The sequence below is a fragment of the Convolutriloba macropyga genome, chromosome 3 (genome assembly GCF_964194025.1).
Source record: "Convolutriloba macropyga chromosome 3, txConMacr16.3, whole genome shotgun sequence".
Lineage (NCBI taxonomy): Eukaryota > Metazoa > Xenacoelomorpha > Acoela > Convolutidae > Convolutriloba > Convolutriloba macropyga.
The window spans coordinates 17258623-17276072 of NC_134470.1; the positions used below are offsets into that span (position 1 = coordinate 17258623).

The 17450-nt window shown below is 35.3% G+C and overlaps 2 protein-coding genes across 2 annotated transcripts in view; both read left to right on the forward strand.

Annotated features, from left to right (window-relative positions):
- The first annotated feature begins 934 nt into the window (after window positions 1-934).
- Window positions 935-2472, forward strand: LOC142336908 (Golgi pH regulator-like). The gene has a single exon (XM_075385886.1). The coding sequence runs from the start codon at window positions 966-968 to the stop codon at window positions 2346-2348; it is 1383 nt and encodes a 460-aa protein (XP_075242001.1). The 5' UTR covers window positions 935-965; the 3' UTR covers window positions 2349-2472.
- A 3273-nt stretch (window positions 2473-5745) lies between these two features.
- Window positions 5746-17450, forward strand: part of LOC142336014 (2-oxoglutarate and iron-dependent oxygenase domain-containing protein 2-like) — a 28853-nt gene continuing 17148 nt past the window's right edge. The window contains exons 1-5 of the mRNA XM_075384476.1: window positions 5746-6173; window positions 6471-6641; window positions 12864-12979; window positions 13287-13517; window positions 13900-14027. Coding sequence (XP_075240591.1) covers window positions 5908-6173; window positions 6471-6641; window positions 12864-12979; window positions 13287-13517; window positions 13900-14027 — 912 coding nt within the window. The 5' untranslated portion in view covers window positions 5746-5907. The remainder of the gene's footprint in view (window positions 6174-6470; window positions 6642-12863; window positions 12980-13286; window positions 13518-13899; window positions 14028-17450) is intronic.

The following is a 17450-nucleotide window of genomic DNA, read 5'->3' on the forward strand; positions in this document are numbered from 1 at the left end:
ATTTGGGAGGCTTTCTTGGGAGGAAGTTTTTACAAAGACTCTTAATAGATGGTGTGTCTAAAAGGAACTGAGAAATAGGAGCAACGTTTTGCTACATATTCTGATGTTTGGTCTTCTATTACGTTTGGTAGGCAATTGTTTTGCTACGTCCATGTAATCAACACAAAAAAATTGTGCGTGGAATTTATTCTTTGAATGTTTTCGTTTTAAATTTATTTTCGTCGATTCTCGGGGTGCATTGGGTTATGTAGTCGGCTTGATATGATAGCTAAGTGGAAAATGCTTCTGTCGAGAACTGCGGAGGTCGGGGTTCGAGTCCCTCCCTGGTCAGTTGTTTGCACTCAGAGAAAGATTTATCTAAGCCACAAACCCTGAATTAAATTACCCAGCTTGTCGTTCGAGAGCAATTTCTCCGATGTTGGTCGGTTTATGTTTCGGATATCTCATAAAATATTGACCGGAATTCTTACCGTGGTCGCAAATTTTGTCTCCTTAGAAAATTTAAAAGGTGTCTCGTGTATCTCGTCGATATCTCAGGGGTTTTCATGTCTCCTTAATTGAAATTTTATGTAGAGGATTTGAAGCATGCTTTTTTGTTTCCGAAGTAGCTTATTTTAGTGGGTTGGGATCATTTTGTGCGAACGATTATGACCGAGCCTCCTTGTTTGAAAACTTTACTTCAAGTTCAATTTTATTATTGAAAATGAAGGAATGCTGGATTGAGCGGAAAAAATTTGGACATTTTAATTGCAGAGAGCTGCGAGTCGTGTGTAGATAGATCGACTGAAATACCTATGGCTAACGTTTATAACCGCTGACGTCTATGTAGTGAGTCGTTAAACATTGTTTCAACTCACTTAGGGCATCTTCAAATTTTATTTAGATTCTTACGCTCGATATTATGAAATAGTCAAGATTGGTTCACAATCTAATCTCTTGATCTATGCTTCGTTTTAGATAGAATTATGGGCTGGATGTCAGATGGAATTGTTGTTTTGTGCACTGAATTGCTTTTCTTTGTATTTGGTTGGGTCTATAGCATGCGCAAGTTCTTTCGGGACTACGAAATTCATCACCTGTCCGTGCAGTTAGTGTTTGCAACAGTTTTTACTTTATCTTGCACTCTTCTAGAGCTGATTATCTTCGAGATTCTTGGCTGGCTCGAACAAAATTCAAGATATTTTCACTGGAACCTGCACCTTTATCTTATGCTTTTCCTTCTGATTGTTTTAGTTCCCTTATATTTGTGCTATTTTATTTGCCAAAATTTCTGCTTCAAGGGTTGCAGTAGGACATTAATTAGATGTGGTGCTGTCATGCTCTGGTTTTTCTTCCTTTATGGCTTTTGGAAGTTGGGTGACCCTTTTCCAATTATATCCGCGGAGTTCAGACTTCTTTCTATTGAACAGGGTGTCAGTCGGATCGGAATTATTGGTGTTACAGTTATGGCTATTTTATCTGGTTTTGGAGCAGTTAACTATCCATACACATCAATGGCAATTTTCATGCGGTATGTCTCAGAAGGCGATATCAAAACTGCAGAAAGAAGACTTCTCCAAAGCCTAGACTCAACATTGACCAAAAAGAAGAGAATTTTGTTTGCGCAACAAGAAATGAAGCCAATGTTAATGGGATCCAGTTCGGGTCAGTCGAACAAATTTTGGAGATTTTTCAATGGGAGTCCGACGCGATTCCAGCACAATGATCATATAATGTCAGTAGAGAATCTGAAGACACTTAAGAAGGAAGCATCTGCGTCTGAAGAATTGAACAAGCAGTTATTTCTGGAAGTTGTCGACTTGCACGCTGTCAAAGATCGAATTGAGTTCAGCAAAACGTTTCAAGGAAAATATTTCAACTGTTTGGGTTATATTTTCTCGCTGTACTGCATGTGGAAAATATTTATATGTACCGTGAACATTCTTTTCAACAGAGTTGGAAAAGTGGACCCAATCACAAGAGGGTTTGACATATTAGCCCACTACCTTGGGTTTAACTTGGACGTTCGGTTCTGGTCCCAACAGGTTTCCTTCTTCGTGGTAGGGATCCTGGTCATAACATCTATCAGAGGTCTTCTGCTAACATTGACAAAGATATTCTACGCCGTATCGAGTAGCAAAAGCTCTGATGTAATCATGCTATTGCTCTCAGAGATTATAGGCATGTATTTTATCTCAATGGTGCTTCTAATGAGAATGAATGTGCCTGAGCAGTACAGACTTATCATAACTGAAGTATTGGGTAAACTACAGTTCAATTTCTACCATAGGTGGTTTGATGTCATTTTCTTAGTTAGTGCTTTGTCCACTATTGGCCTGCTTTATATAGTCAGGCAAAATGCACCCTAGTTGGTTTGGTGACATATCAGATAGCCGAAATTTTTTTAAGCGTACCAAGAAACTGAATTTACATGCACTAGCGAGTGAAAAGTTGCTGAGATTTAAATTGTTTGTTTCGTGATCCTTTGATCTGAATTCACAAAAAACCAACCTATCAATAATTGGATCTATTCTGTTTTGGCTCCCAGCTTAGTGACCATAAATCATTTATGGCCCCCAGGTGCACGTGCTATTTTCTTACATAGTAACGTGCTATATAACAACATATAATTTGTTACTGGGGGTCATGAAAAGCACTTGGGGGGGGGGGGGGGGGGGGGGGGGGGACAGAAATTTAATTATTTGATTATTTTTTTTGATATTTTGGCTATTTGAGTGCCCACTGCGTTTGTTTTTATCTCAATATTTAAGTGCTCCAATTAATTATTCGTATTCCCTTGTTTTCAGAAAAGTATGATATTATAGTATTGAAAATTGAATTCAATTTTGAAGTTACAAATGATTTCAACTTTGAGCAATTGACTTGGAGGAACTTTCCAGTTTTGGAAATGAGGAAACTGCATAGAAAACTTCACCTTTCATTGCACGTGTGATGAACATGAACGGTTGCAATCGGCACTAAGCCGAGGTGTTGAATAATTTGAAGATGTCGATAACAACCGTGTGTTAATGTTTATAATCAACTCTCGTTGCGATAAAACAGATTTGGTCGTAATGATGCGAAGAATAAAGGAAAAGATTAATCTCCATTGGGATTAATAGTTTAAAATTCAATTTAGCAAACCTTCTTTGCGATAAAAGTTATTTGCATATTTTTTGATGAAATAACTTAGGGTCTTTCCCATTATAGCCCCCCCCCCAGCTTTGTGGTCAGATAACCTATAGCCCCCCAATCATGGTAAATATACCATAATGGGGGGGGGGGGCTATATTTTCATTGTGACGCTATAATGGGAAAGACCCATTACTTTTTATGACCCGATGAAGATAACTAGAATGTAAAAGTGGTGACTTTAACAAGCTATTGCACTACTTAAGCCACCCTTTTTTATCGCGAAGAGAGTTGAATAAGAGGATAACTGCTATCGCCTTCTCGAAGTAAATCAACAACGGGGTTTTGCGAATAACAACCGTTTTCATTTGCAATAATTTAGCAGTTCTGTTTTACATCCGTAGCCAATTTGAGCCATTTGCGCCTAATCCTTGCGTTTTTACTGCTGTCGGATTTTTGAACTCAGTGTTAATGCCCAGAGTTTTAATACATACAGACAGACAATACCTTTTTACTTTAAAACAACGTGTTCAGACAATGTTTCGATTTTGGCTACCATTATGAAGCTTTCGGTTGAATTTGGTTTATTCAAATAATGTTGTTTTCGATAGAAAGATCTATAGCCGAAATGTTTATGTTTCTTATGTTGTAACCGCAATCTTTTTGACATTCGTACAATTTGTTTTTCGTGACCAATTACATGACCTTCATTTTGGTTGAGCTCACAATTCATGCTATTGCTCGTAAAATTATTTGTTTTTTTTTCCTGCTCTTGTAAGGGACTGATGTTTAATAGTACCAGTAATCCTTTGAGGCGATAATGTGTGTTTAATTAGGCAGGAGTAATTTTAATAAGCGAAGCGACGGAAAAAATCTCTCAATACCTTTTTCAGTTTTACGCCAAGTGCATTTCAAATCTTTTACAGTTCTCTATTTTTGGTAAAATTTTTTGAAATTATTTCTTGAAATAAGCAAATAGCGGTCATCGTCCTAGTCTAGAAAATTGTTCCGAGTTATCATTGCTGAGTTAGCAAAACGCAATCATTAATGGCATGATGGTTTGGTGGCACAATGGAGAAATAGTGGAATAGAAACAAGAAGGAAAGAAGTAAACTTTTTTTCATATCTATAGCAATACCTTTAAAAAGAAACAAGATGGTAAAGCTCCCCAATTTTTGCAATTCTTGCAACAAATTGTTTTTATGTCAGTTTTCTTCACAATATCCCAAATTCCAACGTCAATGGGATCAATTATTTTTTCATTTAAGATGTATTTAAGCATTGTAATCTTTAAGCAAGAAATGGGGTCGCGGTATTGCTATAGATGTGAAAAAAAGTTTACTGCCTCCTGGATAGGTATTTTTAGCCAATATTTGACCAGATCGCTGCTCAAGACTATGATAGATTTCTAAAGAGCCATTTAATTTAGCCATTTCAAAGTTTCTTACCTGTGTTGGAAAAAAACAATTTTGTATGAAATAGATTTTCACAGATTTTGGTTCATTGGTTTTGTCTGCATAATTATAGGATAACTGATATGCTCATTGTCCAAATATTCATGGTGGCAGTTTCTGAGATATAAAATGAAGTAATTAAAAATTTCATTACGTGGACAATGTGTTCGAAGTTGTTGAGCGTGTAATTAGCCTAACCTTTATTGCCCGAATTTTATTATTAATTACTTGAGACCAAATTCAAAGACTTAATTCTTGTGAACAGTACTGTGAGTTATTTCAAAACAACGAGTTGTCTTCCTTATCCACAGATAGTGCCGAGAGGGACATTTTTGAAGTTAATCACCAATTGGAATTTCTTTCATTTTGGTAATTAGATGCTGTATCAGTGGAAAAGGGGTAATTTTATGCAAAGTTGAACTAAATCAGCCTGATGTCACACGTTTTCAACTCTGCTTACAACTCTTATCCTAAAACATTGGCCGTGAAAAAGCCCAGCAGAATCGAATGTGTATTCGATTTTTGAACATTGCTCACGTAATGTTATCAACTCTAAAATTTTGAAATGAAATTTTCATTTTTTTCAGTCTTGATAAGAATTGTTAACCCAGCCCAGCTGTGAGTTTCAAAATGTTTATATAATGGTTTCTTTATGATCATTATCAACAAAGAAGGATTCTCGAAAATTTGAAAAAAAAACGGCGACATTTAAATATTTTAAAAACCTGGGATTTGTATTTAGGATGAGACAAGATTCCATTATGCACGTTTTCGGCGGCCCGTTGTGAGTGATTCGCTCAATTTTGTTCAACTGGTTCTATTAATTTACTATTGTTAAACAGATCAATTGTGAAGCTGTTCCTGAAACCGACCTACCGATTGAGTTCATTTGATAACTTTTAATTACAATAGGTATAATTATTTTGTACCATTTACAACTAGTGGCAGAATTATTTCTTAATCAAAAGCTGATTTTGTCTTTGGTATTGATTATCGGTGTACATTGACTGTGAGGCTAAAGAATGTTGTAATAGACCGATTATTTTAACTTATATTGTCTATTATCTTCTCGTATCATTACGGTTATTTTTTGCGGTTACTCAGCTTTGCATCAAATAAAAATAATTTTGCACTGTTAGTTTATATCAGACTCGAGAAGTTGAAAGTAAAAGCGTGCTGCTTTTAGTTTTCGGTTTTCGATCTAATCGGTTATTGATAGCTGCGATACCAATAGCACAGTGCTTTTTTAATTGTCATTGACTCATTGCTAGACACTGTCTCTTCCGAAATCTTGTCTTGCAGATGGCAATGTGCAATGATTAAGATTCCATCTGAGTGAACAATGGCAGCTTCATCTAATGGTGTCGGAGATCACTACGTCGCGTGGGAGGAAGCCATCCCTTTTGATGGAGATGACACTGAAATGGCAGAGGGAATCGGAGGAAGTGGTAATGTGATAGAACGGGCAATCGCAATTGGGAAGTTGATGCCAGAACGAACTCTGACAAGACATGGACAATACGAAGGCATCGACTATTGGCACAAATATGCGGATTTGTTCGACCAGGCATTCAAAATGCTCCCAAAGAAACACCCCCAGTTATATAAGTGAGTCTTGTTTGTTCCTGTTTTTTGTCGGAAAGTTCTTACTGGCTTAGAACTTCAGGTTCTTTTGTGTAATGGCTACCGCATTTATTGTTGTGCAGAAGTTTCTTTTTGCCAGCTTACCAAATAGAAGTCTAAATTCCAATGTTAAAGTAAATGCCTCCTTACGTGACATATACTTATCTGAAGTACTATATTGATTAGCTTGTGACATCTTTTCAGCGAGTCTATTTTTCAGCTTGATCATCAACTTAATTTTGAAACTGATTAAATTGAAGCTTTGTAGCTTTGTTTCCACAGGTACAACGATGATTTCAAGCAGCGTTACATCAGCCCGCAATTTCTGAGCGCAGTTGAGCAGTTGCGTAAAAAGGCGAAAGAGGCAGAGGAGGGGGCGGAGGTGGATGAAAGTGAGGTGCGGTCAATGCTGAGTGAACTGACTGAAGTAAAAGGTGTTTACGAATTGGCAGGGTGAGTTGGAACAGAGCCATTCTCTTATCAAAATAGTAATCTGCCGCCCTTAACATTTTTTGTATGACTTTCGTGCTATGTATATTCCGAAAAGTATCTGGCTGTTTTGACATTGACGAAATCAGTGTCATGGATATTGAAACAGAAATTTAAGTTGTAAGTAAAAATTAGTAGCCGAAAAATGGGAATTGACTTCGCCGAAATTTTTGCGTGAATCAGTACCTCTTCGGGAGAAGGTACAAAGAGCCTTGAATTAATATTACTATAATATGTTCACCGTGCCTCAATGCTACACTTTAATTTGTTCTTGTCTATCGAACAGAAAGCAACTTACGGAAACAAATAAAAAGCAGACTTAAAATTTATGAGCGTTGGTGTCCTTCAAGGCTCCTTGTTAAGTCCTCTTAAGGGTAAGGTTCGTTTAATGATTTGCCTAATGTTTGGAGAAGTAACAAAATTTGTCTCTGAAAACCATCCATCACTTATGGCGTCGGGTCTGAATGCGAAATCAAAATTACAAATTGGGGTCAATAACTTTCATAATTGTCGCATGCAAAATAAACTAAGCATAACATAATCTTCAGAGACAGAAATAATAAAATTTGTTAGACAATCTTGAGCAAATTTTATGCCTCCTCTTATTCTAAAAAGTACAAATTGTTTTAATTATCTAAGCTTGCTTATTGACTCTTGGTTGACCTTTATTGATCACGTAATTTATGTATGCTTAAAAGCCTCGAAATTTCCGCAATCTTCTATCGCATTCGAGAATATATGAGCCTAATATGCTGTTACTCCATAATGCTTGTGCCCAGTCTTACATTAATTATGAAATAGAGGTATATGATAATGACTCCAAACGAACCCTTTGGCCTATTTTTTGCCCCAAAAATTCTCAGAACAGTTTTATTCTTGAAAATATGACTCAGTTGGAGCGGTTTAATGAGAACTGAAGTTTTCAGATAAATATGAATTGAATTTAATGCAAACCATTAAGCAGGTAATATCCGAAATCAGGAGGAGGAGGAGGACTGTTGACAACATAGACATTGAATCACAAAGCGTATCAAACACTCGAAGTGCGGCTCGAATTCGATTTCCCCCGATATCGATCGTCAGAATCATTGAAGATGGAGCAATGAAAAACGGAAAAATTAAAGCATTTAGTTATCTTGCTCTCAATGGGCTGATTGAATTAAGAGAGATTAAAAATATGTCGAGGTCAAAATTATGTCGAGATATAAGATATGTCTACCCACAAAATACAAAATGTTTTAGCAAAGCTCAAGTTCAATTTCAAATTGTTTTACTGATAGCCGACTTCGTACTAGTTGAATAATGAAAATGTCTTTCGCCAGGTCAAAAGGTTTTGTGAAAAATGAACTGAACGGCTAGCAACCTAACCTTATTAGAAATATATTATGTAATTTTTGTAGTTTCATTTTATTTTTTATTATTCTCTGTTTTTCGAGAACAAGATATAGCATGGCTTTAATTGGTCTCTTCGTGGTTTTTAAAGCATCTATTTACGCCAAGCACGTTTAGTTGGTCATTTGGTTCTTGAGCTAAATTGCATGCGCGATGTGTTTTTTGCTCTTTTGTCGCTTGTTTTATTGAGGTTTCGATCCTGCTCGTCTTAACTTAATCTAGGAAGAAACGTGTGGATTGGTCTGTGCTATTATTTGATCTTGCTAATTTTCGTAGTGTTATTATATGAGATTCCTCAAGTCCTGATGAAAGGAGCTTGTACTCTGCATCCTGTTCAATCTTGTCTAAGTTTTTCAGTTCTTAGGTATTTTTCAGCTTCATAGTACAAGCGTTCGGCTATTTGCAATTTCGATTATCTAATTTCATAGATGGTTGCCACAACTGGTTGAACAGTCGTTTAATTGCTCTCTCAGACGACGTTTGAAACAATTATTGTAAACTTCTGTTTTTATGCAAAATTGTCGCTTGACCGTTGTTCCGCTTTTGTTCTAGATTATTTTTTTTGCTCTCTAGTTACTTTTTCATGGTTTATATGGTGATTTTACTGAATCTGAATTGCGCTCATTCCCAAAGTAAGTGTGATGCTATTATAAAGGTTATTGTAATTGCGTCAACAAAGCAGGTGCAAGTGATTTGGAAAGGCTTTAGACTGTAATCCGGGAAGTTGGGGTCCGAACCCCTCCCCTGTCGTTTTCTTCTGCATCCATTAAGTTTAAGTTATCTAGGTTTCCACCCTTGAAAATAAATGACCCGCCTATTGTGTGCAGTTCGTCTGACATTAGTCGGTTTATGTTTCTGATTATAGGTGCGAAATTTAAGCTGAGCGTTTCTTTAGTTTACTAGGGTTTTTCTTTCTATTTCGTCGTTTCTTTTTCGTTTCGTATTTTGTGGCGTCGCACAGCTTATGTGCTTGATGTCATTTGTTAGGATTATCACGAGTTCTTTGTTGAATCGCGTGATAAGTTGTTTGGTAATAAATGACTTACCGGCTCCTAGAAATGACTGTGACGTCGCTTCACGTTATTCTATATCCCTTCATGGTCAATAAAGAGCAGCTGTGTAATGAAGGTTGGGGAAATTTTGATTTAGAGATTGAAATAAAAAAAAAGATTTTTAGTTTTAAAATTACAAAACTTTTAATCTTTTGATAGTTTTTATGTTTGCAATGAAAACACTCCATCGGTTCAAAACCTGTCGCTATTTATTTTCTGCGGCATTTAGAATTTATTTGGTAGCTATTTCAGCAATATGCCGGCTATCTTTTGTCAAACTTTTGTTCTGACCCCCCTTTTAGTGGGGGACAGGAACTGAAACATATACCCAAATGGGTTTTTTTGTTCAGTCAATTTGCGCCGATCGATATATTCATCATAGAGAGTTGTGATTGGTATCATTAGAAAGCCCGCCCAGCTTAGAATACGGAATTGAAAAGATTTTTTTGACAATAGTTTTTTAGAGGAGTTATCGAAGTCCAAAGTTTTGTGAAAATTCGTCCGTTTTTGTTCACAAATTCCGGAATATCGCTCAAAATTTTCAAAAATTTTGATGAAATATGTGAAAATTGTTATTTTTAGTGTTATTAGTTTTAATTTAAAAATAATGGAGAGTATCTGAAATGATTGGTTCTTGTGTTTGGCTAGAATTCATGATAAATTATTCAAAATTCACTTTTATATCAAAAATTTCCTTTTTGACTTTTTCATCAAAAATGGCATCAACTGCATTTTCAGCTTACTTTGTTTAAAATAGACGAAAGTAGAAACCTAAAAACTGCTGACACAATATCCCTAAACCCCAGAACAGGGCTAGTGTTATCATTGCTCTCCAGAAGATTCTTCTGGAATTAAAAATGTACCAGTTTTTTGCAAATTATTCTTGATAATCATACTAAATGCATAAATTCTTTTTGGCATCTTTAACGCGCAGCAATATCAGGGCTAGTTTTAATCTCATCGTGGACTCTTACAATTAAAAAATTTTGCCTTTTTTGGCACGGCCTTCAGATTTTTTTTGCTTTCCTTGGTTTTTTATTCTTAATTACTGACAAGAATTTCAAATCAAGGCCCAACTGGTGACATATCCCATTCACGGGACAACGAGGCTCAATGAACATAATTTTTGCTTTCAGAGAAAAGCTGATGTTTTGAAGGCTTTAAAGAAGAGTTTTAGTAAACCTACATTGATTTCTGATGATCTGCATTCAATTTTTATCCACTTTGCAATCTGATGACTTAGTCTTACTAATCAACAAACCAGTTGGCTTCTTCAAGAGGTAAAATTGAACCTATGGAAGGCTTTCGGTTGTTAAATAATATCTCTTTATGACTTTGAATTTACTTGTTTTAGAAAAATGTCAAGTATTTTTTGAACTTTGCCACTTTTTTAATTATTTCTGTCAACTTGTAGCTTGTTCTCAGTGAAGAAAGGTCAAACTGCCTACTTGGAACTAGGTTTCACATTTGTTAAAATTTAATTTAGATGTTGTTGTTATTTTTAACTGATGGCTTTGTGGCTGTGAATACTACAAGTTGTCGTTAAAATTTTGTGATTTTTGTGCTTAATTGCCGGTTTTTGAGGTTTTTGCCCCTTTTTGCCATTTTTTGGTTCCTTGACAGGAAATCAGTTTTATAACGATCCCAATTGTACGAAACCTCAGCATAGAAAAAAAGCGCTCTTGAGCATTCAATTTTTGTGAATAGCTTGATTTTAATGACTGCGTTATTGTTCTATCGCAAAATTTGGTATAGTTTTTTGAATTTTGCCCGTAGTAGTAGTTCATTGTTAACGTACGCGATACTTTGGACAGTGAAAGGTCTCAATGGCTTCTTAAACTGTCGAATTTGTATAATTGATTCTATTAAATGATTTCAATTTAAAGCTAATTGTTTTAATGACTTTCAAAAATTTTTTTAAAAATTATTCAACATTAGCTTTCTGTTCTATCTTTTGTCAACATTATTCTCCGAATTTCGTGACTCAATTTTTTGTCACGTTTTTGTTACCCAGAGTACTTATTGAGAGGTATCATTAGTTTTTTGCTGAACCAAACATTCATTGCTTTGTTGGTTTAACATTTTGACTGATGTCTTTAGAGCATAGCAGATTTTTCATTATTTTTTTAGTTTTCAATGTGTGTGATTCTTTTCGTTGTCCAGTAGACACAGTTTTTTGCAGGGGTAGATCTGCTGGTTTAGATATTCAATCGAGACGAAAGTGAAGATTCAAACATCTCGCAGTTAATGTCTTATAAATTTAATGGCTTCAACACTGGTTTTGTAAAATTGTTTGAGTTTTTTTCTACCTCTATTGTTTGTTAAAAATAAGCGATAATTATGGAATGAAAACAAGCATAATTAGTTTTCTACGAAATCGTAAAGCAATCGATGTGTCTTTTGTTTAAAGCTTATATCTATTATGAAGTTTGAAACAAATTGTTTTTAATCAATTGTATAGATCTTATTTCTGACAATTTGTTGCTTAGTCTCCGTGAAAACAGGTCACTTTTTTATCTGGTGAAACACAATTTGATCTTCATAACGGTTTTATTTTCAACAAATTTGTTTTTGGCTTTGATACCACGAATCATCATAATTTTTTTTTGTGAATTTTTGGTAATTGCCCTTCTTTGAATTTTTGTTTTCTCATTATTACAGTAAGGGTAGTTCCCACTGGCATTAGAAAAATGCACAACAGAAATTTTCTATTGTTTTTGGTGAACAACCTATTGTTATAACGGCTGGGCCACCATTTTTGCGGAAAATTAAAAGGAATTTTTTGCCTGTGTTTGTTGTTCTTTATGTAGTCGTGACAAATACTGTATATTGACAGGTCTCAATTGCTTACCCCGGAGGAGTAAATTAACCTTTTTTGTCATAAATATTGTTTGTTATTTCATTTTTGTCTTTTCTTGCATTCACATAATGTCAGGTTTCATCGGCCCTCTAATGCAGCAATATTTTTTCGTTTAATGGTTTGTTGAATGATATGTGAAGTTTGGAATATTGAAATCTCTTCCTTATTTGAAAGGAAATGAAGTGAAAATGTGGATGAGCAGGGTCGGAACATTATGTGCGAACGCACAATAGCGAGCCTCCTTGTCAGGTTTTAGATTCAATTTCTGGACTTGAATTGACGTGTTTTATGTACCTTACTTCGTATCACGCTTTCTGTCCGTTGTTATTGACGTGACGAGTTTGCGAGTTCGCCATATAGCTATATTTTTCACCATTGATCTATAATCGATTTAACAGTAGAAGCATCTGCTCAACAACTATGGATCTGAAATAAAGTTAACATAAGTTAACATAATAAAGTTAACAAAAACAGGGTATATAGGCGCAATATTCAAGTTCAATTGTTCTCAGAATTTGCTCACATAAAAACCTTTCTTTGGTATCAATTCAAGTAGAAAAAATCTGAAACTTTGAAATCAGCAGTTTGTTAATTTCTATTCATATCTTTCCTTCTTTGCTTATTTGAGTCCCAATTTGCTGCCGGAGTGGCCAATCAGTTCTATTTTTGGCAATCTTTCAGCTTTGTTTGTATATAATGGAAAGCCTACCTGTGCGCAAGGACAATATGTCCGTTACTAAAATAAGTTACATTTTCGCTCATAAGCCCAGTTGCCTCACCACTCTTGGAATAGTGACCTTTGTTATTATAGGATTCTATCAGAAAGGCGTATCGGTTAGAAAGTAAAAGTTTTAATTAAAATTGAAGCTGTTGTTGTTTTAGTGGAATATTCACAGATGAATTCAGACGTCTTTTCTTGGAAGAGTTGGAGCACATTGGCAACAGTGGCATTCCCATGCGCAGACCCAACAGTATGAACAGATACGGTGCAGTTCTTGGTAGGTCAACTTTGTTTGTCTTAGTTTCCTATCGCAGCATGTTTTTTTTAACATTTCCCGGTTCATATTAGCGCATCCTCATTCTTAAACAGAGTTTCCGTCGCATAAATAAAAATGCTGTTTTAGACAGTTGAAACTAGCGATTACATTTAAATAGCAAAAAATCTGCTTTGATCATGTTAGTCCTTATGTTATGTCCGATTTGGTAATTAACATCCGGTAACGTTTCTGAGCTACAGTTCATTTTTATCATTATATCTGATCACCGTGAATCCACATCAAAGGATTTTATGCGTTTAATTTTCAGCATCAGTTGGGTTTAAAGAAGTCTGTGATGGTCTGGCGGAGGACTTCATCCAGCCCCTGGTTGAGATGTTGTTTCCCGACTACATCTCCCATGAAGATGCCAGTGAGAACTACTCCTTCATTGTGGACTACCAGAAAGACCCCACAAAAGACACCGACGTGGATCTCAAGGAGCACAGGGACTCCAGCATCGCCACACTCAACGTCTGTTTAGGATACGATGATTTCACTGGTAGGTGTCACAGTAGTGCATTATAGCATACATATTTCAGAAAGTTATGAAAGAGAACATGTTATTAGCGATGCACACGCATTTTAAAATTACGTTTAAGAGCAGCTGATGATCGAATGATTAATCGTGACGTTTTTGGGACAGTTTTCATGAGTTCTGCTTAATGTAATCTCATTTCATTATTTTCATAACGTTGTGTCCTCGTGTTTTATGGTCTAAAATTTGCCATTGTTTCAAACTAATTCTTTGACACTGCTATTTGTGATTGTAACTTTGAAGGAAATGTTTTTATATAGCAGATGAATAATCTTGACAGTGCGCATAATTGTTTGATAGTTACAGTATGTAGATGTAGCTTCTTAAGATGTATCTTTTTGTTGAGGTGGAAGTTTGTTGTTCCGGGCGGACGAGAGGAACCCCGTGTGCCAGTGTCACTGCAGCCATGGCTTCGATGACTCCAAGGGAGAGGGAATAGTGGCTATGAGACCAGGACTCTCCATCCTACACAAGGTACTCAACACTAATTATTTTGTCTGTCCCGCGTCATCAAAAATAGCATGTTGGGTTTTGGATAGTGGTTGAAAGTTGAGAGTACAACCAGATGTAAATTGCGCTGTAAGTTCATCGTAGCTCATAATAGGAGCGATACTTGTTCAAAGTTTCTTGTTCAACGTTGAGGAATAAGAAGAAACAAGAGAAAGGGTTATGAGGCATCAAGTTCGAAGCGTAGTACCAGATGGTGTAATGGAATAGAAGCTGGCAAGTTAATGGATACTGGTTTGACTCCCGAAGTGACACATTTTGACATTTAGGACTGACCCACCGTCACCCCAACAGAAAACTCGACCGCCCTAAATATTGAGGCATTTATTCGTCTTCCATTGTCCATCCATGACAAAAAATTGATCATTTGTAGACAAGGAGGCTCCAACGTGCATTCACACATAATGTCTTGAACTCGCTGAACTACATTTTTGATTTAATTGTCTACCAAATGAGGAAGAGATAGAAAACTTTCTAAAATTCATATATTGTTCGCAAATAATTGATGTATCCATTTAAAAATTTGCTCAAAGCACAGACAAATTAAATAATGTCTCATTAGAGGGCCGATGATATCTACCATTAAGGAGACTAATAGACAGGACAAACACCAAAGCAAATAAAAACAAGAATTAATTACAACCAAAACTCATTGTCTATGTTTTTTAAGAAAGAATTAATAAAAAAATTCAAAATAGCATCAGATAAAAACTAGGATACCCAAATTCATTTGAATGTCAATCATCAAATGGTAAAATGAAGACCACATACTACGCTACAAGTTGACAGAAATAAGGTAAACTCTGGCAATTATTAAAAGCCATTAGTTTTTTAAACCGTTAGTCATAACAGCTAAAAGTAAATATCAACTAAAAATAGTAAATAGATAAAATTGTTGCTGCTTAGAAAACCAATTGGACTTTTTTAGACTAAGGCTACAATTTGACAACAAAATCAGCCATGACCAAAAATTTCAGGAAACATTTATACGCAAAATAATTCTTGAAACCAGAAAACCAGTAGTTTTTAGCTCAAATTATAATGTATGTTTATTGACCTTCCTTCGTGCGTGAAATAGATCTGTTGAAAATTAAATTTCGAATTGAACTTATTCCGGTTTTGTAATTAACATCAGGTACAAAAAAGGCAAAAAATTTTTTAAAAGGACCGCGCCGCCTAGAATTCGAATTGTTAATTTCCACAATTTTAGAATTGCAAAATTCCACAATTGAAACAAATAATTGTCCCAATTGCTACGGAATTAGCTAATTTGACAAAAAAGGTCAATATATCAAAAATAAATGATACGTTTTGGTTAATTTTAACCAAAAACCATTATTTTAACAAAAACCATTAGATGTCAACTGAAAGCAATAGATAGTTTCTTAATAGCTCCCTAGATAGCAAATTATACCTTTGATTAATTAGACTCCGTCAAAACAGTACAAAAAGAACAACAAATGCAGTTAAAGCTCAAAAATTTAAATTTTTTTGAAAATGCTTGGCGGAGCCATCAGAACCGGGAGTTATACTCAAAAACATTTATTCATTGGACCGTATATTAGCATAAACTTGACCCGTCATTAATTGAACCTATAATTGAAAATTGACTGTTATTGGGATGAAAAATGCTAAAAAAAACATTTTAAAAAAGACAGCCCAAATGCGATCCGAATCCGTCATTCATCGCAAAACATAATGAGAAAAACTGATATCGCTTGATGTCGCTGCGCATCTGTTATTAAAACGTCATTGTTCCAGATAATTGAGTTAAAGGTTTGTTGGCTAAGGAAAACTCACTATCAAAATTAATTTATATATATATTGATAAATATCGATTTAAGTTCGCGAAAGGCCGCAAAATTTTGTTTTCAGAACACTTTCTTAAAAACTAGTAATAAAATAGCTCTCATCTGAGTAAACAAAGATTGTGTCGGCAGTTTTCATTCCTGAAGTACCAATTAGTTTGGACAAAGTGATCTAAAGAAGTATTTTGGTGTTTTCATGAAAAATTGATTAAAAAAAATTGCTGATTTGATATATTTAGCCAAAACTTTAGCCAAAAAAGTTGGCTCAACCAATGCAGCAACTTCTTTTTTCAAACCTAAAACCAATGAGACTGTTCTTAACATTGCTATCATATTCCAAGCAAAATTTCAGAAAAATTTACGAAAAATGTGAACAAAACAACGGTTGACTAACAAGTGAGACTAACGTTCACAAACCTTTAAACTTCCATAACTCCTCGGAAAAAGTGAAATTCGTAAAAATTTTTAAAAATCGTGAAAAACAAGTAAAAAATTGTGAAATTCGTATATTGATTGCATATGCTTGAAAAGCTTCCTTATGTTTTCACTCACAATACTACGATGAATATATCAATCGGTGAAAATTGACTGAACAAAAAAATCCAGTTGGGCATATTGTTCCTAAAGTGGTTCACTAAAGGTAGTAAACAGTACTTTTTGTTTGGTAAGACAGTCGGAGAATTGAGCCGTGCATTTGATCGCCTAAATAAAATTAAGATTGACTGATTGCTTAGGTTTGTTTTAAGTGCGTAATAAAGTATTTGAAATTACTGATTTTGGCGGGAAAGCTCTGTATAGGAAGTAAGAATAGGTTTGAACGTGTGTAAAATTTGGAAGATTTTATATTGACATCTCTTATTAACGTTCGGGCATTCGCTTATAGAACCATGTCTGGTGTTAGTAGTAACGTATACACCATGGAAGATCGGGGGGGGGGGGGGGTTGTCATCCCATGTAAGAGATAGGGTTGTCCTGAGGACAACCCTACCTTTTGCATTGGGAAGGACAACCCAACCCGATACATGCGCTATGACAACCCAACCTTTTGCATGGGATAGGACAACCCAACCTTTTACATGCAGGGACAGCTCCCTTCCGGCCGAATTATTATCCAAACCTATTCCCCCTCCATTTCCCGCTTTTGAAGGAATTATTCGGTTTATGCCGAATTATTATCCAAACATTTCCCCCCTCCTTTGAGGGAATTATTTATTCTTATCAAAGAGTGAAATATTTAGACTTATCAGAAAGACTGGATATAAACTGTGAATTTACTGTAGAACCAAACCACGCAATTTGCTCAAATCTAGCAATTGAAATTTAGCTAAACAACACAAACTTGGGTTGAGAAATTGAACCAAAACTGAACACAAAATCTGTACAATCGAAAGGTTACAAATCACGACAAAACGCGTTGTTACTGAAACCAGTGTTAAGCACGGGTAGGTTAGAGTTTTGAAATGGGTTTTGAACAAAAATGGAGCCATTTTTAACGAAAAATTACAACAAAATTAGCACGAAATGAACGAAAAAATGCAAATATTTAAATTTTTTGAAGTGTCATAGGGAAAATATATACAAA

Coding starts and splice junctions, on each gene's coding strand:
- LOC142336908 (XM_075385886.1), top strand. CDS start 966: ATGGGCTGGATGTCAGATGGAATTGTTGTTTTGTGCACTGAATTGCTT.